The following is a 23,358-nucleotide window of genomic DNA, read 5'->3' on the forward strand; positions in this document are numbered from 1 at the left end:
CATCTATGAGACGTGTTAGGGTTTAAATTATGAAAATGCTATGATTTATTTATGTACCTCACTACAAATGTAATGAACTTCCTATGTTACCCTTAGTTTCCCATTATATGTCTATTCTATAGATTTCTTTCTGTTTAGCTGTTCTAAATCTTCATTTTCATACTCCTTGTATATGCGTGAAATACAATATTTTATTCAACACAACATATGGTTGGAGGGGTTAAAAATAATGTTTTAATCACTAGTGCCTAGTGGCGTCTGGATGAAACTCCACATAAGTAGGCTATAAGGTAATTCAGTCCTTTTTGTAGACACTAATGATTGACGAGCTATGACATTTCGTATTTTTCCCGAATAGGTAATATAACAGAGATTGCGCCAAAAAGCACAGAAGCAGTAGTTATTCTGAAAAGGAAACCAGATGCAGAAGCTTAACTTTTAAATCATTTCCAAACAAAGACCAATTAATGATTCCTAAGACTTTACAAAAGACGACTAATCCTGCCCACCAAAGGTGAGATAGAGTAGGTGGTTGGAGGTACAGTATAAACGCTGTTTCTTCACAAAAATATGTTCCAGAAAAGGGATTCTCCAGCATAAATAAACATAGATGCTTTGTTTTAGGTAGTTACATGTACAAGCATCGAAAGAATCAAACCAGCATCAACCACTAGCTCCACTAATATCCATGTCAGAGTTGTACATTGCAGGAGAAGGTTCCAACTGATCATCTATCTGCTTTTTATACTTTAATTTTTTGGCTAACTTCTTCCTGTACTTTTCCCTAGTCCTAATCTTTTCCTGTATCAGTTCTTGTCTTTGTTTTAGTTCCAGCTTCAACTCTTCCATTCTCTTCAATCTTTCCACTTTATCATGTGAAAGGGGCAACTGCCTTTCCAGACTGTTGACTGGAAATAGAATGTTTGGTTCCCTGAAGAAAAAATAAATACAGATGTTAATCATTTAATGCCCATGGATGTCATGCAAAATCTCCTCATCATTGAGAGGAACAAATAAGCGAAAGAGAAGTAGAAAAAAAGAAGGTACATACTCAGATCCAATAGATACAACTCCATTTCCTCTTATCATTCCACCATCCAAGGAAACGGCACCATCTTCTATGCAGGAACGTGCCATGTAAAGGTACTCTCTAGACTGGTAGACCTGAAGCTTACCGAGCAAAAGATAAAATAATGTCTCCCGGAGATCATGACCTGAAGCAGTTCTAAACTGCAAATGTTCAGCAGGAGTGAATATCATATTAACCGCATAACCCAAAAAGCCTGGTGGAGTTTTTCCGTTTAATGAAGTAGGGGGAGGAAAAGCTAGTTCTCTTTGAGGATATCGTCCAACTCCTCGCGTATACGGTCTGAAATAAAAAGCAAGGACCTTACACATTGTTTTTTTTTCCAGAGACTAAACATGGAAAAAACATGATGTGTCAACTGGATCGAGAAACCTAAATCATAACAATTGAAAACAGTTGGTATAAAGTAAACCAGAGAACGAACGGCTTTTACCTTATATCATCGAGGCATATAATTGAACATCGACCCTTGATGGAAGTTCCAAGCTTAGCTGCTAATATGTCAAGAGCACTGACACAATTCACAGTTCCATCCATTTGATAATTTTCGAAAGATCTGGCAGCTGCATGGGATTTGCATACCACAGCAAGCATCTGATCTTCTCCAAGAAAGGTTGAAAGAATGCTAAGGGCAAGAAAACACACTCACTTTACATCCTTACTGCCAAGGAAGTTCTTATATTCAATCCTTACAAAGAAAAGGATACCAGCACCAACCTGCTAAGCTTATGGGTCCGAACCTCTCCAAGAAGTGCAACCGCGCCAAGTATGTCATGAGCATATTTGAGATATTGCTGTCCAGATTGTGGTGATCTGAGCAGCCTGTGGATAACAGCAGCTGCACTGTCCACCTTCCCTTCAATCTTTTCCACAACCACGTCTTTATCATAGCCCAAGTCATGAAAAGAATCGAGACCGATATAAGCTGCATCAATGATCACCATATGTTACAATTTCTAAGATGCATTTAATATGCCTAAAATGAAGTTAAAACAGTCTGTTGCTAATTAGGTATCACTCTACTACAAAACAAATAACTATCAGATATCTTCCTATTTAACAAGACTATTGAATTGCAAGACAGCTGATAGCACCAGGAAAAGAAAGCAAAGAGAAGTTGGGGAGAACTCCAGTGACACAAGGAACAGAAAAGAAATGTCGCAACCACTTTTAAACCATCCATACATAAGTAACAGAAACTTGCCAGAGTTTCTCCATCGTCAGATTTTCTTTTTTCTTTCTCTGATCCTCTTCCTAAAATAACTAGCTTTTCTCCTTGAAAGTTGAAACTCAAAACATTGACTTGAAATTGCCTGAGAGATGATAATATGGACCTGGTGCCACCAATCAATATTCCTACTCTTCGGTTCACTTCTTTCACTCACATTCAGAGTTCAGACTAAGCAATTCTAGAGCCATAGAATAATTATGCAGAGTTAGATCAGAAAAATACACAGCATCAAATGCCTCAAGCCTTATTAGCAACCTCAAAGGCTTACACCTCATCAATGTTTAAATTTCCTTTCTGGTATTTATTTGTCCTAAACAATTATGGAGAGTAGGTGTTCCAGAAGATAGATGATAAAGAAAATACAGCATTCTCTGTATACTCTAAAAGGATAAGCTCTAGAAATTGTACACATGTCGCTCTTCTATTTAATAAACAAAAACTGACATAGGATCACAGAAAGAGCCTTCAAATGACAATCAAACCAGGATGATTCATCAATCCCCAATATATTTTAGTACTCTTTTGCAAATTTATGCAGAATGTTAATCATATGTAAAATTTAAGAAGAGAACGTTTAAGAACAAGACGATCTACAATTTCGACTTGCTATGAAACTACTCTCTTCAGTTTTAATTTCCAATAGCAAAAGAAGATCAATATTGAAATCATTTTAAATTCACTTTAAGGAAAGTGACACGGTCAGTTTAATAGATTTTTCGGTGAATTATTTCACAATGCTGCATTAACACCATATTAATTTGTAGAGACAAACTGAAAGCAAGAAAACATGACAGAACATAAAAAAGATATGGGTTCCAGCAAATATTAATGTTTAGACTTTAAGCTACAAGGCTTGAGATCATGATTTATAATAACGTAAAGAATGAAATAATTCAAAGAAGAAGTTACCACTGCCCTTTGCATGCCTCCCTGGAACTTGCAGAATATTAAATATAAAGCAGAGACAATAAATTAAGAGATCGTCACATGTCAAGGTATCTCTAATATAACACGGTTAGGATCAGTGGCATCTAAGGCAAACATGCCAAGGCGGGTATAAAATAGGCATGGTTCATGACGCACACATGACAAACGCTTGTTTTGATTTCATGTGCCGGTGTAAAAATTTCCAGACTACATAAAGCCAAACAATTGCAGCAACACAGTAGCAAGACAGAATCATGATCACTTTTATAGAGAGCTGAAGCCATGAGGTGTAGACAGTAACTAGATATAGGCATCAGCTGAATTAATACCTCCCAAATTGGACATCTCAAGCTCAATATTTGATTCCTCCATATTAAGTGACTCCAAATTTTCTTCACATTCTCTGATGTGTAGGGCATATCTGCAAATATCATCCCCAAGTTTCTGTCGAGAAACATGCCTCAAGTTATTGACAGTATACATAGCAACAATGCAGCAATGTAAGATAGTGAAGAACCCAGAAAAGGAAAGATGGTAGATATGAGTCATTCATGCAGAACCTGCCGCTGCTTCTAATGTTTCTATTACTACTGCTACAATGTGAAACAATAGCCAAGACATACATTAAAGTAATGGAACTATATCCATTAAAAGATGTGTCTCAAACTTCACATTCAAAATGACCATTCTTCTCTCCACCAAAGAAAATAATACTAATTGTCTCAGGAGACTATCATTCTTGTTCCAAAAACACATACTTGTTGTCTGTTCTCCAGATCCATGGAAGCACATGAATCCTTGAAGAGCATTATACTTCTGTCATAGGGGTTATCATACACCGTTTCTGGGCCTTTTAAGGAACATGAATCCTCAAGAAGCAGAATCTCTTTCTTTGGACTTCTTGGTTGGGTTACTTCATGTGTGCTGATTACTGCTTTCTCGACATGCACCTGCAGATCAAAGTATGAGACAGTGATACCAGCAAGAAGAAAGTAGTAAATCACCTAAAACACAACCTCTATGCATGTCTGCAGCTCGTGGAAACGAGAGTGACTGGCTACAAAGCGGAAAAGCCCTCCGTTGCTTGGAAGAGGAATGGAGCGGACGATGCAGCGTCCACGAAGGAAGCTGTATCTCACGTTGTCTTCTTCCCTCGATGAATCCTGCCTTATCAGAAGGGTATGGGAGCGTCCATCTTCCTCTTCACCATCGATATCTTCATCCACTTCACCAGCAGAATTTATAACCTCAAAGACAACATCTTCCAGATGAGAACCAGCAGGACAAACTTCAGGTACCTGATGTAGGTTGGGTGCACTTTAATAGTTAAACCATTTATCATTTCCATAACGAACGAACAGTTCTCTATCCCATCACTTTGGTCCATCTTTGAAATTTCAAAGTCTTAAAGAGACAGAATTCAGAGTGACAGACACTGAAAAGCCAAGTACTTTCCAGTTCAAAGATTGAAAAATTAAACACTATTGGCCCATCTCTTCTGTATGTTTGGGCAATGCTAGAAAGCAAAGAAGTCATGCAAAGCTTGTGACACAGAAAAGTTGAACTATTAGCAAAAATTATGGGATTTGAGGAGTACTGACAAACCTTCGATGCCAATCGCAACGATCTCCTCTCAGTTTGGAACTCCTTCTTGAAAACTACTTCATCTCCAGACAAAACAGAAAGGGAAACTGTGGGCAGAAATAATAATTAGTTAAAGGACTGGGGACCATATAATCTAGCTTTTCTTAAAACACCACATTCTCCACACCTTCATTGACACCAAAATAAAGCGGCTTTAACACAGATACGGAAAAAAATACTGAACTGTTGTGGATCCTTAATGATTACTCCACGTTGGTTCAATGAAGTACATAATTCAAGAGGATTAAAGTCCACCCTTTCAAAAGTTATTGGTTAAGGAACTGGGGACCATATGATATAGCTATTCTTCAAACATCACTTTCTCCACACCATCATTGCCAGTTTGCCACCAATATAGAGAGACTAAACACAGCTATGGGAAAAAAAAAAACTGAATTGTTGTGGATCCTTAATGATAGCTACATGTTGGTTCTGCGAAGTACATAATTCAGGAGGATTGAAGGTCTTCCTTTTCAAAAGTTATTCCTAAAACACATTGGCTATGGTCCCTTACAAGTTCTTGGGCAATCTTCAATCTCATGAGCTAATTTTACGGCTAAGGTCCAAGGTCAAATTTCTTAACACGGTAACAGAGCCACATTATGTCGTCTATGCTCGATGTCCTGCTGCCAGTGTGTGTGCATTTGTGTTAAGTGTCCTAAAGTGGTAGAGAAAATGAGTTGCGGTCTCTTTATATGGTCTTGGATAACCCTCACCCAAATGAACTAGTTTGCAAAAAAGTTAGGCAGGTGATGAATCTTTGAACATGACAGTAGATAATAAACACAAAATCTTTAATACTGCAATAACTTTGATGTTATGTTGAAGTACATACCAGGTTTACCATATCCTGCTGTTACCTTCAAGGTTTCACTAAGGGTTACAAATCCATGATCATCGACCTACATCACGAGATCGGACGAATGTAAACAACTTCAAAGATAGAAAATAGCAAAGGAATATGGAAACAAACACGCTAAAAAGAACTTAGACATCAAAAATCAATCAGCGTGCACCAAGCCACCAACACAAATAAAGGGGCGTTAACTAATCCACATGAGTCAAGGTGTAATATTTAAAAACTTCTACACATCAATGTACAAATGAACAAGTATAAAAGTTACATAGCACAATAGATGGTAAAGCTAGGATAACTCCTAATTGGCTCAATGAAAGCACCTACTTTCTTAATTTTAGCTAAGCCACATAAATATTGGGCTAGGTCAAAATTGAAAAGAGTGATTTGCGAATTTTGGACTTTTTTAGACAAAAATGTTCAATACACTGGTTATATTCAAACCACAAATATTTTCTCCAAGCATCATCATCATTTAAGGTCCCCGTTTAGCAGAAGACATTTGAGCATTCATAAACTACCAAATGAGAGAAGATCTCGAATACATGCAGGTCTCCAATGGGATTTGACTGGCAATGATTAAACTAATTAAAGCATTAGTTAGGAAGAGAAAACATTATGTGTACCATCTGTAATGTTATTTCTTAGTACATCAGATTTTTTGAAACTTCTTGTCAACTCAGAAGCATGAGACACGTTGAAATGACCCCAAAATACAAATCTCGTCGTACATAATCAGATCAAACAAGCCAAATAGGAAAGGCAATATTTCTCACTTTTCAAATTGCTAAAAAGATGGTAACAAATGAAGAAAAGAAAGTATAAACTATCTTCTTAAATGTAATTTCCCCTCTAACAAACTAGAACTCTAGATGTGACAACCCAAAAGGAGAAAGAAAACGACCTTAGGAAAAGAATCTCCTTTGTCTAGTAAATGAATTCCGTCCAGCGTCAACTTGATTTGCTCATCTTTTCTCAAATGGTTACCATATTTGTCAAATGTCTGTATCAAAAACAAAATATAATATATACAAACAGACAATGCAAGTAAAAAAAAGAGCTATCAGGAAAACCAACTGGAGCTACATGCACTAATAAACCAAAAAAAAAAGAATAAACAAGTGGAACATGAGAGATTTTTTAACTCATCAGCAAAGAAGAGAACAAGATTTCATTGTTTATCAAGCATCTGTTAAGTTTGCTATTATTTCTTTCAGAAGCAAACTAGCATATTTTCTTCCTCATGTCGTACACAGTCATTGATTGATTCTTGTGATGCAAGGTCGCCATTGTTTCCACCAACATTGATGTATAATTAAGAAAAAATGTAATATGTTGTTGCAAAATAATAGAAGTGGTCAATTGTACAGATTCACATAGAGAATTAGTATTACTATATAACTCTCTCAGGGAAGGCAAACAGGCAAGTAATAAGCAAGATATTTAAGGTCACACTGATTCCAGAGAGCAGAAGACTCAGTTAAAACTGAACTGATCAATTCTATTCTTGCGAAGTCTTGGCTATTTTCAGGTCCCATTACTGTGTGTAGATTGCATGAAAAAAAGGGAAGACTGTATTTACCTTTCAGAAAAAGCGGATGATTATAATGCGCTACGAAGAATGCTTACCGGTGGTCATAATGAACTTATGTCAATCTGTCATACAGGGAAGCAAATAGTGGACTCACCATAGCTTGCTTCGAGCAGCATTGGTCCACATGTGGTTGCATTTTATATTAAACCACTAGCACAAATATTTCATCCTTAACAGGAAAAAGGAACTTGCGCTCAAGGAACTTGCACTCTTTCATTTAAACTCAACACAGAGATGTAACACAAAAGCAATCATTACATTATACTTTTCTCATCAGAACCTTGAAAAAAAACAGGCACTTGGTTTATTCCATCATAAACTTTTTCCTATATTCAACACTCTCCAAGATGATTGGACCATCGAAGGCATCAAAAAATCCAAACTTTTGGTACTAGTATTGGTTTCTCTTGCTTCCAGATATTACAATCCTATACCAGAGCTTTTTCTTTAAAAAAAAAAAATTGCATATTGTACACCTTTTTTTAAACTGTACCCACCTTTCTCTCTATTCTAAAAAGTTTCTGATGATACACTTGCAAAGAAATTTCTATCGTTATACTTCTCATGGGCACAAAGCGACACTTCACTTAACAGTGTTCTTCACAATTCAAGAATGAAAGGATTTTAAAGAACTATTCAGTGGAACATAGATTCTTGTCTAGACAGAAATACTGAAATTTGCTTCACGTGGCACTCAGGACACCTTATGGTGATAGTAGGATATTGAATTAAAATTCCATTACACAGACCTCAAGAGCAAGCTCCTTAATTATCATCCCAGGAACCAATTTCTTGCCGAAATCTACAGGATGCAGAAGGACACGTTGCAAAGGTCCTGGAATAACTGCGAAAAGAGGAAAATAACTAAGAAACAACACAAGGTTGTATATTTAAAATAATGGACAACAAGATAATATATCAACTACCTGCACATGGAATAGCTACAAATAATGGATCCTCCTTTGAATATATATGTAATGTAGCTTTATAACTTGGTCGAATCATATCCAATTCACTACTTTCAATGGTTACACTCTGTAGAATGTAAATTTTGACACAGTTATTTATTCAAAAAGATTTACTAGGTGTACTGAATAGGACCTGAAGCTGGAACATATAACGTCACCTTAAACTTCATGGTACATCTATCACGTGTAATGCATTGATCATAATAGAATTCGGATGAAATAGCTCTGCCGCTAGAGCTTAACTTCATCTCTATCTCCACGTCTGATTTGAATGGTATATTGTTGGAGAATTTATCACAACATGCAACACTCAAAACCTCTGGAAAACAAGAACCAACCCTGCCAAAGCCACACATGTAGACAAAAGCAAACATAACAGCGACAAGAAGTAGCAAGACTTGTTTATAAACAGGTGAAAGAAATTGCCAGTTTGTCTTAGAAAAAAACAGATGCTGATTCTCAAGTTCTGGTAAATAAGATACTTGAGGCAAATGGAGAAAGAAATAAATGCTGCACGATGCTCTCAAGTTATATTGAATAATTGGTGTTCAGGTTTATCTAAAATAATCTCACAACATTGAAAGGAGGCATAACTAAGGAAACAGCTCGAATATCACTCTTATGATTATGAAACTCATTTATGATTTGACTATTACAGGAAAAAGATTATTTTCTATATCCTATACATCTCACAACTTGATAAAGTACTCAACTGAATAAATCAAGATCCATTAATTTATAGACTGAATGCATATGAATTAAGAGAAAATGAGCATTCAATATTGTTGAAGTCCTAAAATTTAACAAAAGTCCCCTCTCTAATAGCAAAAACATTAGATGAAGCAATTCCGATGTTCAGTATATGAAGAGTTCTTGTGTTGAAGAACTAATGTAAGCAAATAAAGGAGACATCTCTTTGACAGTATTAGTATTATTAAGATAACGCAGTTCTCCTCCTATCTTTTTACCTCTCTTTTGCTTTATCCTGTCTAGACATTTCTCTGCTTTCAGAACATAGCATATTTCAAGCTTGAGAACTGTATGAAAATTAAGAATATAAAAGTATCACAGATTTCTAGACTAGAGAGTCCCACCTTACACTGAGCATACTCTCCCCATCACTTACAAGTTCCCAACTAGCAGCCTCAGACAATGCTTTCACATGCACTTTCTTAACAGAAATTGTATGACTTTCCATCTGAAAAAAGATATCCAACAGCAAGAAAAATCAAGTGAAATACATTATTCAGAATATTTTAAAATGGAGATATGCAGATCATATAACTTACAAGAGAAAATCGAAATAGATAAATGCCTGCTTTCTGAAATAGATCTGGTAAGTTCTTCTTCAGTGGGAACATATATAGACCATGAAATCCTTTAAGCGATGAAGGAGTCAATTGCCCAGAGTAAATATGACATTCTTTCTCATTCGCATCTGTTTTAAATTTGATCTCTAGAGTCATCTCAAAATTTTCTTTCATAATGCATTTCTGATCCAAACTTTTGGATGCGGTAACACGGAAAGAGGCTGGACGAATAACTGCAGCAATCTCATCCGGAGGTTCATGTCCAGCATCAACAACATCCTGAGGTAGCACCTGCAATTGCAACCAAATTAAGCAATTCAATGAAAACATATGAATATGTGGTACAATCTAAAATCATACACAGATGAAAACTGATCAATTTTGAAGATATCTGAAGTTATAAGCACAGGAAACTTTGAAGGAAATGGAGAAACATGTTCCATTAGACACAGACAATTTCTAACAAGCTGATAAAATTGAGAACCCTGTAAACCTGTTCAGGTTGATCTCCACTAGTGAAAAGACTATGTCATCTGACTTGGACCACAGTTAGATGAAGTAAATGAATCAATAGAGTGCGATAAAAGAAAATTAGCAACCAACCAGAGGATCAACTATGTTAGTTGGTACTTTATGTGCAAAAGATTGGGAGAGGATGTGGATTACCTTCGACTACATAATCAGGTTGCTTTAGGGTTATGGTGGGTGATACTGAGATGGACTGGACAACTGTGGATTACGCCGGGGACGATAAATGACTCTTTGTTCAGTAGGACATGGTATTAGCTTTAATTTGGGTGTGGGGAGAGAGAAATAGAAGAGCTTTCAGATGAATTGAACATGATTTTGTACATTTGAATAATAACTTTCTTATCCCGCATTTTTTTGGTGCGCCCTTGAGATTACTATTTGTAGGAATGATCGGGTGTCTATTCTAGAAAACAATTTATTTTTCTAAGTTCTTTTCTTGGTTGGTATATTACTTTTATACACGAGTTTTTAGCTTTTATTAATGAAAAAATCCCTTGAGAAAGAAAAAGCTAAAAATAATTCAGTAGATAGAAGAAGCAAGCTGCTTTAATAAACTAACCCCCTCAATATCCAAGTCTCGACATTGCTCGGCATCCAATATGTCAATTGATGATGGAGTGGTTTTCTCCTGGTGTTTCAAAATTTGGCTCTCCCATTCTGGATTATCAACAGGTAAGCACTGCAAAAGATGACAGTAATTCTTCAGAAAAGATATCTAATTATCTAACTATATATATATATATATAGAGAGAGAGAGAGCTAGATAGATAGATAGATAGACAGATAGATAGATATATAGAGAGAGAGAGATGAGCAACAGAAAATATGACGCCAAAGTCATAACCTTTACAGCATCAATAACACTAATCGGCAAAGATTTTGAATCGCGGATTTCAATGCTAGCACGCCCTTTCTCACATGTGACACTACAACCTCTCTCAGCAGGGACATTTAATGGCCTATAAATGACATGGTAAGACGATTTTTAACATAATACTGATTGAAGGAGGGAAACACACCTTGAAAAGTAGTGGTATGAAATATAAGTAGAGAATTGCAAACCTGCAAATGATTCGAGGGTCACCTGAAAATATAGAGATGAATGTCACTACACCATGTCATTGTCAACGGATAGTACCAGTAGAAACTAATTACCTACCCAAGCTAGTTATAAGATAGAAAAATATTAAGCTACTCAGGATTAAACATGCAGAGGGGACGCTTCATGAACCATATAAAACTTACCGCCTGATTCCCCCGGCAATCCTTCAAGGATAATATATTCCAAAGTGGCGAAAACGTGGTTTTTATGGAAACCCCTATAAGCTCCCTTCAAAATTTTAATCTTCTGTCCTGATTTCCAAGTTATGCCTTTCCTCCGAAAAACCTTATGAATTCTCAGAACTAAAAGTCAAAAACAGGGAACCAACAATAAGTATCAATTGTAACTGAATCACAATCTTATATAAGTAAACACTTCATGGAAACTACAAGTTGCACCAATTCTCAAACATGCTTCCAAGTTTACAGTGAAATGATGCATCTCTAAGAATTAATCATAAGGTTTCTTTTTTGTTTTCAATCTATACCATCTGAAGTAACACCAAGCTCTTTCTTATGTGAAGGGTTGAGGACAAAAGTAGGTTGATCCTCTCCACTGTCAATCTCCCCATCACAGAGATCATGCATCTGAAGCATCCAGTCCTGATATAGCTTCTCCAATTGCAAGAGAGACAACTTTTTTCCATCTTGGGATACCTCAACGATAACATCTAAAAAGGATTTGAAACATAAAGGAAAGAGACCTCATTGAATAGCAGTAGAATACCATTTCAACAATGCACAACAAACCATAGGTTGTTACCATTTTCTTTATCTAAAGGCTTGTTGCCAAAGTTCCTTAATGCAATGGTGAAAGGATGGTGATGTGCTAAGTCAGTCTGGAAAAATACATACAGCAGATTTCATGAGATAAAACAAGAAAATACGTATAATCATATCCTTGTTGGAATCACGCACATAATATATCGAAATAACACTTGAGAAAAACAAACTGGAGACTTGTAATTGGGGAAGGCATCGTTCTGGCTCGGTTGATTTACATTGTATAACAGTTAGGGAAGCCTTATAGTTCCCTTCTCTTTTAAAGAGCCGGTAGAGTACCCCACTATTTCCTATTAGCATACCTTAATACAGCTATCCTTTCACTTTCGCCAGGAAATCTCCAGAATAACTCTCCCCCCTAAAGCCCTAAAATCTCATCCACAGGCACAACTTGACTATGAAAAGCGGAGAGATAGCCCATGCCAAAAAACTGTCATTTCTATCAAACATCATACCACATCCCATTTGAGTAGGTCCTCAACTGAAGGACGTGCCGGCTTAAATCAGTCAACTAGAATTCAACACCCAAGTAATTGGGATCAGCAATACGGATTCTCTACAACCATTTCGCTTTATTGGAACTGTCATTCCAAAATTTTTTTGCTTGACTAGGTAAGGCTTATTATTATTAAGGTACCAAGAAGGCACTCAAAGGATATAAAAGACAGCATGGGATGGCCATGCAGCAAGTTACATTTTTTTTTTTTTTGAGAAGTTTACATCTTTCTTCCAAGTAAATCTAGAAAATCCACAAGACTATTTACCATACAACATTTATTCCAGATATAAAAATTTTGGAGGCACTTATCTTAGATTCTGGAAATATGATTCTTTGAAAACGACGTCATAATTGGAGCAGTTATCTTCACTCCAAAAATGCCGCATCGATTTAACTATTTCCAATCAAATAGAGTCTACTGGGAAGAGATCTAATGGAGAGGGGTGGGACCTAAATCCATCAAACGGGCAACTCTAGGTTTGATATTAGCAAAAATAGCTTTTGCATAGATGACAATTTTGTTCCTTAGTGTATGTGGAGTACCTCTAATTCCCGGATATACAGCTAACCGAGTACATAAATTCTTACATAATAGTTAGCTCCGAATTAATTGAGGTCACAACCTTCTATTTCAACATATATGATTCAACTGTCCTCCACTAATGTGAACTACTGTTAGATTCGGACAGCCATAGAGACAACGGGGATAAGATTCATCATTGCAATTATGAAAAATACTAGGCCTACTAATGGCACAAAATGGAGGGAAGGTTCAAATTCAAAAAAGTGTTGTCGCTGTTCCAGAATATATGGACAAAAAGGGAAAAAGATTAAAACTAGAAAGGATTGTCAGCAATGTCGTCCCAGACAAATAGAAGTAGGCCAATGAGCAATGATACCAAATGCAAGTTGAGTATGAATTTATGGTTGCTAGTGGCGTAAATACAACCAGATCAAATCTGTTGGGAATAGAAAATTTTCAACTTCCTAAGTAAGGAACTATTAGTTGCATATTTAGAAGCCCCTATTATACCCAACAAGTTTTTTCCTGTTCTACATAGTTAGTTCCTCCATTGATATATATAGAGGTACATAAATATTCTCATTTTGCATTCCATGAAATGAGTTTCTGCCTTCACACATGCAATTAAATCCTTAGTCAAGTGTAAGAGTGCATTTTAAGAAAGTTGTCTTTTACCTTTGATGGTGTTGGGTTGAAACCAGCATCAGTCTCTGCAAGCAGAATATTGCTCTGTGATGCTTGGAAAAATGACAAAATTTGCTTATTCATAAGTAGGAGAGTAAGTGTTTGGTGCAAATGGTTTTATACCTATGAAGCACTTTACCCTAAAGCAGCATCTCCTCAGGACATCAGCCCTATCACTCTTTCTTAGCTTTGGTTCCATGAAGGGAAGCCAAGACTGCAAGAAACAAACAGAAAATACAATTAACATTTTGCAAGCTTGAGAGCACAACAAAAATGAGAAAAGCTAAAGACTGGGTAGCGAGACAAAAGGCAAGTAGCTTAGATAGAATAACACAATAGAATAACACAATATAAACTGGTTCTACTAGATAACCTTTAAAAAGAAAAGGCACTCATGTTTTTTCTTTCAGTCTGTAGAAATATTATCATGAAAGTATTCTTGGGCAGTTTATGTTTAGTGACTCAATACAAGACCAGTGAAATATAATTAGTAAACTATGAATAACAGAAAGATTCTGATCTAACCCATCGAGCATCTGGAAGTAGACGACCTAAACGGCGGACAGAGACATGACTGAAACTTTCAAAATTCTCTGTAACTCCATAGCCATCTGCCTCGAGCTTTTCCAATATCATCTCAATACTCTCTTTACCCTGCGATTAAAAGCATGTAACATCCTTGAAAAGTTTTTAAGAGCAAGATCTTCTTAATTTCAAAAGGAGTAAGATCTGTACGTCATCAAAAAGAAAACTCCGAGGTTCGATGAAATATAACAGAACTAAACAATATAGTTTTACCTGCACCACCGGAAAATAAACACACCTCAGGCGAGCATGTGCTTCGAGGGATGATTTTTTTCCTGGGAATTTAGATCTCAGACTGTAAAATGCACTCAAAGAAGGATTTGAGGAAAATATTTGCCAGATGTTTGTTGTCACAAATGATGCACATGTACCTGAACCAACATTTAAATCATTGCTATCCTTTGCATGAAAGCTAAGTTGCATGACAAACTCACGACCATGGCAGGACTTTAAGTTTGTCGTTGCCACCTCTCCACCTTCAATTTCAGCTAAATTCGTGCCATTGACCTGCAAATTTACATAACCGGAAAGATCTGCTTAAAAAGAAAGAGATTGTCTTCTAGAACAATAATTGGCAAAGAGTACTCTGATTGAGACTTCCCAAAAATATTACAATTTGCTTTAATAAAAATTGGTAAAAGATACTCTGATTGAGATTTCCGAAAAATTTAACCAACTAGGCACATATTCTGTGGTGATAATATAACCAACAGTTCACAACTCTTGTCACAAAAAGATGCTCCAACAGAACCCTTAATAGTAGCTGAGAACTCTCGCTCAAATGATTGTTTTCCTATTTATATGATCAGTAAAGCTTTTCTCTAAGACTGCGTGACAAAAGGACCAGGATACTCATCATAAAACAAAATGAAGGGCAACTCTCATTGAAATGCATTGAAGATTAAAAAAGAGAACAGCAACCAGCACCAATTTGGAAATAAACAATTAGGAAATGTTGGAGACGAAACATTTGTGCCTCATCTGTTTAGACAACTACATTACATAACAGACTGAATTGAATTTCTAACCAGAAAGCTCTTTAAGAAATAAGGTATTCATTTCCTTTCCTTTTCAGAATGTGTATTATATAGTTACTAAAACCCCAATAGTTTGAGAGTTCACTCTTAAACTTTCTTCTTTCTCACAGAAAAATGAAACGGAATCAGAAGAAAAAGTAGTAAGAGAATGAAAAGTACAAGGTATGGAGGAAGAGGATAAACTTGGTCAATGTAATTAACAAGTAACAAGATTGGTTCGCGACAGGCAAGATCAATACACAATCAAAATACAAAATGATAATACTGTGGCGTGCAGACATAAGAGGTCATGACGAAGAATAAGTTCCACATTGAACAACATTAAAACTACAGGTCATTTTTTCAATCTTCCGAAAGAGCCGAAAAGAAATCCTAAACAAGATATAGAGATGAACATTGTCAGAGAAAGGTGATCTTTTAAGATCGAGAGTGTAACATACATCCGTTGAGGAACTCAATGTGGTGAAATTACAAGATAAAGAGAACCTGAAGTGAAAAGTGAGTCCTCCAAATTAATATTAAAGATGAGAGGTAGTTTGATGCAATCAGGTTCAGGATGTAACATGTTGACTTTTCGTTACATTTTATCTATAGAAGGGAAGACCGTGTATAAAATAGGTATACAAAATTCCAAGGGGGCATTTAAGATGATTATCAACGAAAGCAACCAATCATCTGATACTCATTGGTATCTCCTGGTTTTCCAAAAAACGAATATCAAAAAATATAAACGTGTCCCTAAGCTGTACAAAAGTGTCTGACACTTGTTCGGCTTTATGAAGACTCAACCTGCATGGATAAATAAAACTATCCCTGAGTTACAACATATAGATAATGTACCTGAAACTCAATAGGCATCGTGGTCTTCCCTGTACTTGATACTTCATCGCACTGTGCAAAGAAATAAGAATGAATAAGATACAGATGGTGAGAGGGCACAGAATAAATCATGTAAAGGCAGAGATCATCATCACATCACCACATACACAAGAATATGGTACGATCATCAGCAACAATGGCTGTTGATCCACAAACCTTTTAAGTTGACCATCAAGCTCTCGAATGATTGATATCTAACTAAAAGTAATAGTAATCACAATGACTATAGGACATTGAACTCTGGAAAAGAATTCTCAAAGTTTGAACAGTAAAGACAACTACAAAACGTAAGTGCCAAGCCAGTTCGGAAGCTATCAAAGTTTGAAAAGGTCAAGTAAATTCCATACCTGCAAAGTTCATATACTAACAGTAGGAAACTAAAAATCTGTAGCAAACACTGAGCAAAATCCAAATAAGAGAAAAGATTAAGTCTGAACTGTGTAAAATACAGAAGGCCTGTTCCAAGGGGTATTACGCAAGCTGGAATACAAATGGAATAGGCATTAAACAAAAGAAATAAAAAATGTTTCTTAAAGCAACAAGTAATAACTTCAAAATCACAATACCCAGACCCCCACATGCATAATAGTACTCGGTCCAAAACTCCATATCACAGAAGCAAAGTCACTATTTCCATATGTATGTATATATATATATATATATATAGCAGTGTTATGAATCAAATTTGAAACTTACAAACAGAAAAACTGGTCAGAAGGCGCAACTATGTAGACCTCTTAAACCAACCTATCAGAAAAACTCTAAGCCACTAACCTGAATATATGGGAAGTATATGTCTTTCAGTTGGTATTTTAGCTGCTCTATATTCTTGCTTCTCATTCTTGGATGAAAAATTTCAACCTGTCAATAACGTTAGCAACAACGGTGGTCAAAGCTGATCATATACTTTCACCAACAAACCCATAGTATGTTTGGAACTGATTTCATGGAAGTATTATCATATAGTGGAACAGCTATGCATTTAAAACATCAAAATGCTAAGAGAAACCTAAACCATCAGCCTTTAACAATTATAGACATTTTTATTCATAAAAATAATTTGGAAAACCATAAGCCTTTAACAATTATACACATCTTTATTCTTAAAAATAAGATGGATGACACCACGATAAAAACCCATTTAAAAACAATTTAATAAAAGGTATCATTTTTCAGGGACCTGAGAAAGGTCTCATTAGTCATTCCATCGATATAACCTACCAAGACACTATTAAGAACCAGACAGATTCCAGAGGAAGTATCTATTAGGATATCAATCATATCAAGCTAAAATATTAGGATAGGAAATGAGCTCGAAATTGACTTCATAGGAAGTCTCTGCAAAATTCAACTGCATAGGAAGAAGATACTAACGAAGTCCAATAATCAAAAAGTCAGCTCAAGTCCAGAAGAATATTTTACTTTAGTAAAGCTGGAGTCTCGAGGTTCATCTTCCAAGGGATTTCTAACATTTCCGTCGGTCTAAATGAAAGAGAAAATGTACAAACGTAAGAATATAAGATTAAAAAAAAAGAATTGTATCCAAGGACAAGAGGCAAATGATAAGAACGCAATATTAAACAATGATGAGTACCCTCCAAGTTTGTTGAGAAGAAGAACGGAGTAGAGAATCTCTCTCGAGATGTAATACAAAAACTTTCTTAGAATTGTTTGTCTTTGAAGAAACCGTGGTTCGTCTACAGCAAAGGCAGCATAAAAAAAAATTAGACCTTTCTTTTTGTCTAAAATGAAGTCATTATAAACTCTAGCACGCCATACCTCCCCAAATGCATAGAGGCAATTGGTCCTCCATAACCAAACATGCCAAAGCAAGGCTGTAAAAGCAACCACCGCGTCAGACAACATGTAAACAAAAGTCAGCCAAGAGGAGAAAAACTGTTCGATAAAGAAGCCCTAGTAATAAAAAGGAGCATTTGTAGAGAAAAAGGAGTAAAAAGGAAGACAGAAAGTTATACGTACACATTCACAAATTTTCAAAGATATATCGAGACATAGATATATGTTCCATTTAAATACTTGTGATCCTCTTGCTTCTATTTTCTCCCTATAAAAGAGTATTAATGTACGTCTTTCTACTATTGATATCTGACTATGAACTTCAGTTTCTGCCACCAATTGGTAAACTTTCAACAAAATTATGCAAAGTAAACTAATATTAAACTCACAAAATTATGCAAAGTAAACTAATATCAAACTCACATTGGAGAAAGGTATCTGCTGAAAACTCATTAGCAGATGACTCCGAAAAACACCAAAGAATTCCAAGTAGAGGCTGCTCTTCGATCGGAGTAACTAGAAACTCTAGAAGATATATATCTAAACCAATATAGCCTTAGCAATTGCCATTTCATGATTTTCTGCCAAAACTGGTGCACAAATTTTTGTATATACCCATCTCATTGATCATGGGAAAGCCGGTCTTGGAGAACCAAGAATTTGAAGACACTAAACCAAAGGGTAGAAATGAACATATTCATATTGATCATTCAAGATTTTCTGAATCCAAGTCAATATTGAGATTATCTCCTATAACTTAACTCATTTATGTTCAAACAATTCAATGGAAAACATACAGGATACTTCACAGTGACGAGTTAGAGGGTAATGACAAGACCAAAATAAAGCATGAGGTCATTATGATATATAACCACTCATCTCTAAGTTCAAGCTGGAACCGTTACTGGCATAGAGATTTCAAAATTCAACAAATGCAACAGTAAATAAATATCTAGTTCGACATATTGGAAATTTATTTCAGTAAAAGTCTTTTGACTGCAGCTAAGAAAACTGTGTATTGGAATGAAGCAACAACCGTTAAGTATGGAGGCTTCCCTCCTCTGCCTTTGTCTTTCGATAGTCTGTGTAGAGAAGCTCCCATCTTCCCCCTAAAACACATAAAGCAACACGTGATTGAAAACCCATGAAAGTGCAGTAGAACACAGTAAGAAAAGAAGAATACACGATGTAATTTAGGAAAGCAACATCACGTTTCAAAGCTGGTATTAGGATAGAAATAACGAGATAAATGAATGAAGATATTTGCAGTTAAGGTGAAAATTAATCAAATACATGCAGCTTTTCACTGCATCGACTCTTCAAATCTATTTATGGGATTTGCAGCCGCCAGCCAACACAAACTTGGATACAGTATCCATCCCTTTCTGGAGACCGTGAGTGTTACAGAAGTGTTTTCATCTTTCATCGCATTGTCAAAGAAGTCTACAATTTCTTGTGACATCCTTTTTTCAAGAAAATAAATAATTGTCATTAATCTAATATCTATTACCAATGGTGGTCCCTCAATTCAAGGTAAGTTTTTTCAAAACAAAATGATAAACATCATAACAGATATACCAAACATAAACTTCTTCGATTTTTAGCAAGTGCATGTAAACCTAACGTAAAGGCAAATAACAGAAACAAAAATAAACTTGTTCTTTTCTGGGAGTTATTTCTAAAAGTACGATATGGGGAAGCAAAACAATCTATCGATATCTGATGCAACAGTCTAAAACAGTCAAAAGAAGAGAGATGTTGAGGCCTTCCAGAGGAATAGTTGTTCATCCATATTACATAAAACTTGAGCCATCCAAGACACCAACTTCCAATTTTAAATACTGATTTCTAGTATTTTGGTGACAACCTCTAGAAGAACCATTTATGCAACCCATATGATAGTATGTTAATAATGTAGCTCTTAAGTTCACTTATGCTTCTCATGCTTTAGTACACATCATTCTGACAACTAACAAGATCCCAATTATGTCACAGAAAGAAATTACCACTTTACTATTGAGTTTTCAGCGCTTCCATCCATTCCAGGGCCTGTGTCAAATATTGTAATCTTGTACTCAGTTAATTCTACACTGCAAAACAAGAGAAACAGCGGACAGTTCAGGGCTGTATGAAACACGCGCTATCGGTAAAGACAATGAAACGGCCGTAGGTGCCATTGACATAACACATTATTACAGAAGTGAAAACAAGTGCAAAAAAAGAGTAGGACTAAACAGGAGCGCAACGGGGTATCCAATCAGTCTTACTCAGATGTAGGGTTATAAATAACCAAAGAAGACCAGAGCTAAGCAACTACTGTCGACAGTAGGTCAAACAAATAAATATGAGTACATGCAGAACACTATAAGAATAAATTTAATTAGAACGAGAGACATAAAAGAGGCAAGTATCCAACTTTCCAAATATTCAATTATACATCCTTGGAATTCACTGTTAGGTTCAAAAACAAAAGGTTCATTTAGTTAAGAAGTAAATTGAAGCATGAACAGAATTGAATAAGAAAATTGGAAGCATCCTGTACAGTTAATATCCCAGTAGAGAATGGATATTGTTGACAAGTCACATTCAAGGTATTAAAATGATCAAAAAAGTGAGTTCAGGAAATCGATTAATCGGTTTCAGGAAAGATTCATGTTTAGTTAATGCACTATCAAAAGAACTGGAGACAAACAAGATCACATGTTCCAGAGAATCTCAAGACAACACTTGACACTAATTACCTGAATGAAAAATTAGTCTTTAGTGAATATACACCATTTCCAGACATTAGTAACTTTCAGTTTAAGAATTTGAGTTGATTACATACTTTCTTGAGCTATCCAACTATGAAATTCCATACCTTATTAATCTTCTCTGGTCTGCATGATTAGACCATACAGCCTGCAATGAGTTATCCTGATACACCATTGAAATGACGTTAATGTTTAAAGTGATCAACATAAATATAGAAAGTTATACAACAAAAGATTATATGCAAAAGATGCCTACAATCAAATCTGCCAGTGCGGTTTCAAACGTATACTCTTCAGGCAGTTCCTTCAACAAATCAGTATCTGGTGTAAGATCCCACATATTCTGCCAAGTGAAACAAATACACTCAGTTACATATAAATTCTATATACAACATATATTCCTGAATAGCATGCCACTTTAGACCGAAGAACCAACCTCATATTTATCTACTGCAGCTGAACCATCCTGTATGAAAAATGCAAGTTAAAATTAAACAAATGGAAACACTTAGGGCCTGTTTGAATGGGTTATAAGCACAAGCTATAAGTTATTTTGGCTTATAAACATGTGCTTAAAAGCACTTCTTTTATTTTATCGAAACACTACAAAAGTGCTCAAAAGCCAATCCAAACAGGTTGTTACTACCAAAGTGATTGAGAAATTGAAAACACAGAAGACAAAAACATACAAGGAGCCTTAACATATGAGACTCGTTTGGTTTAAGCTTTCTGAAATCGAACATCTTTGTTATCTTGTTCTCAAAAGCATCTACAAAATGCAAATTCTTGCTAGTCCAACTAATCTCTCTTTTGGGCTTAGGTGATGACTCTGTTCTTCGCTCGTAATTTTGGTATTCTCGCCTCAATAAAATAACAAAGTCCTGAACAGGCATATTATTTGGTGGTCCAGGTACTTGCAACTCCAATGTTATGCCATTAGGCAAAAGAACCCGAAAATGAAAAATCTTTTCTACATTATCACCAACTTCTTCTTCATCTGAATCAAGTTGGATTCTTAGAACCCTAGATGGCCTCTTTCTCGGCGTTTCGGCCGAAAAATCTTCACGCCGCCTTTTGCTAGACGACCTGCTCATATAGCAAAAACAAATATTAGATGTTACATAAACAAAACTTGAAATAACTTATCAACCTTTAAGAAAACCTTACAAAACAAAAAAATAACACAGATATACATACATATAGATGTGCTCTATGCGCGAAAACAAAGCTATATAACGAAAATGGAAGGAAAAATACATAAATAAAGCAAAAGATACACACAAAAATAAAAATTGATAGCTGCTCAGTTTTTCCGATCTACCTATGCAAAAAAAAAAAAGTTAACACAGATATACGCACAAAAAAAGGGGCTATATAACGAAAATTGAAGGAACAAAACATCAATAGAGCAAAAGAAACTTTCTGCACAAAAAATAAAGTGATAGAAACTCAGTTTTTACGTTCTACTTGTACAAAACAAAAAATTAACAGAGATATACATAAATAGATGTGCTCTATACACAAAAACAAAGCTATATAACGAAAATGAAAGGAAAAATACATCATAAAGCAAAAGAAAATCTCTATACACACACCAAAAAAGTGATAAGCAGCTCAGTTTTCCGTTCTACCTATGCAAAACCAAAAGTTAACACAGATACACATACATAGATATGCTCTATACACAAAAACAAGCTACATAAAGAGAACGGAAAAAAGAAGAGATTTTGACTCATGCTTGACTTGCGTTGCGTCCATATCGATATTTACTGTTTATAGAAACATATACGTATGCATGAAAACTAATTTTATATCAATATTTTGTGTACACACATAAAGTTGACAACTTACATTTTTATCTTTCGTTGCAGCAGCAAATGGCGATGTATAGAGAAGAGAGTTTAAGAGAGTAAAAATGGTGAAAGAGGGAATTTGGGTTAAGGGAGAAATGGAGAAGAATTGGAAAAGACTGTAATGTGTGGGTACTATATATAGGTGGTAGTACTAGCATGCATCATACGCCTGAAGGCTATAGTGGTGCAGATTGCACTGCACACACCCCGTTTTGCCTATCTGCCGCTGGTGTGGACTATTATTACTTCTACTAGACTATTACTTTGTTTTTTTCTGTATACTCTGTGCAAGCTTTCACTATGGATTTTTAAAAATTTAATTTTGAATAAATATTTATTTGAACACGAAATTTGCATTTTATTTTGAAAGTTTATCTTAAAAAAAAAAAAATTAATTAATTCACTTTTTGAGAGAAATTTCAGTGTACACACCTTCGTTTTACGCACTGTGGAAAGTATTATTAAGCGTAGTAGACTGTTATTTTGTTTTTTTTAATATTGTGTGTTGGCATTTCGTTATAGATTTTTAAAAATTTATTTTTGAATAAATATTTATTTGACCATGAATTTTGAACTGTATTTAAAAATCTATCTTAGAAATTCAAAATTTACTTCAATTTTTCGAAAGAAATTTTAAAAATTAAAGAGTTTGTTACAAATTTCAGATAAATTCAGTGATTACTTTATATCTTTTCTCTTAATTAAATAATCATTTG

The 23,358-nt window shown here is 35.4% G+C and overlaps 1 protein-coding gene across 1 annotated transcript; it reads right to left on the reverse strand.

Annotated features, from left to right (window-relative positions):
- Nucleotides 1-432: 432 nt before the first annotated feature.
- On the reverse strand, nt 433-22,747 carry LOC107865045 (structural maintenance of chromosomes flexible hinge domain-containing protein GMI1). Its single transcript, XM_047409449.1, has 38 exons — nt 22,641-22,747; nt 21,479-21,875; nt 21,226-21,255; nt 21,046-21,132; nt 20,897-20,952; nt 20,043-20,126; nt 19,073-19,145; nt 18,019-18,074; nt 17,834-17,936; nt 17,662-17,721; nt 17,014-17,100; nt 16,201-16,251; nt 14,695-14,830; nt 14,537-14,598; nt 14,264-14,392; nt 13,862-13,952; nt 13,730-13,764; nt 12,013-12,088; nt 11,738-11,920; nt 11,394-11,552; nt 11,211-11,232; nt 10,993-11,107; nt 10,708-10,827; nt 9,597-9,908; nt 9,402-9,505; nt 8,466-8,646; nt 8,266-8,374; nt 8,089-8,183; nt 6,650-6,748; nt 5,725-5,791; nt 4,851-4,936; nt 4,262-4,543; nt 4,004-4,195; nt 3,575-3,689; nt 1,805-2,012; nt 1,521-1,712; nt 1,052-1,369; nt 433-931 (listed from the first exon to the last, which is right to left on the reverse strand). Coding segments are annotated over exons 1-38 (4,842 nt in total). The 5' UTR covers nt 22,643-22,747; the 3' UTR covers nt 433-663.
- Nucleotides 22,748-23,358: the final 611 nt, after the last annotated feature.

The sequence above is a fragment of the Capsicum annuum genome, chromosome 3, assembly GCF_002878395.1.
Source record: "Capsicum annuum cultivar UCD-10X-F1 chromosome 3, UCD10Xv1.1, whole genome shotgun sequence".
Lineage (NCBI taxonomy): Eukaryota > Viridiplantae > Streptophyta > Magnoliopsida > Solanales > Solanaceae > Capsicum > Capsicum annuum.

What these genes read in the sequence shown, in the direction of transcription:
- LOC107865045 (XM_047409449.1), bottom strand. An exon ending in GCCTCTATGCATTTGGGGAG is followed by an intron (nt 17,937 to 18,018) that starts GTATGGCGTGCT and finishes CCTTTGCTGTAG; the next exon opens with ACGAACCACGGTTTCTTCAA. An exon ending in GAGACTTGGATATTGAGGGG is followed by an intron (nt 9,909 to 10,707) that starts GTTAGTTTATTA and finishes TTGCAATTGCAG; the next exon opens with GTGCTACCTCAGGATGTTGT.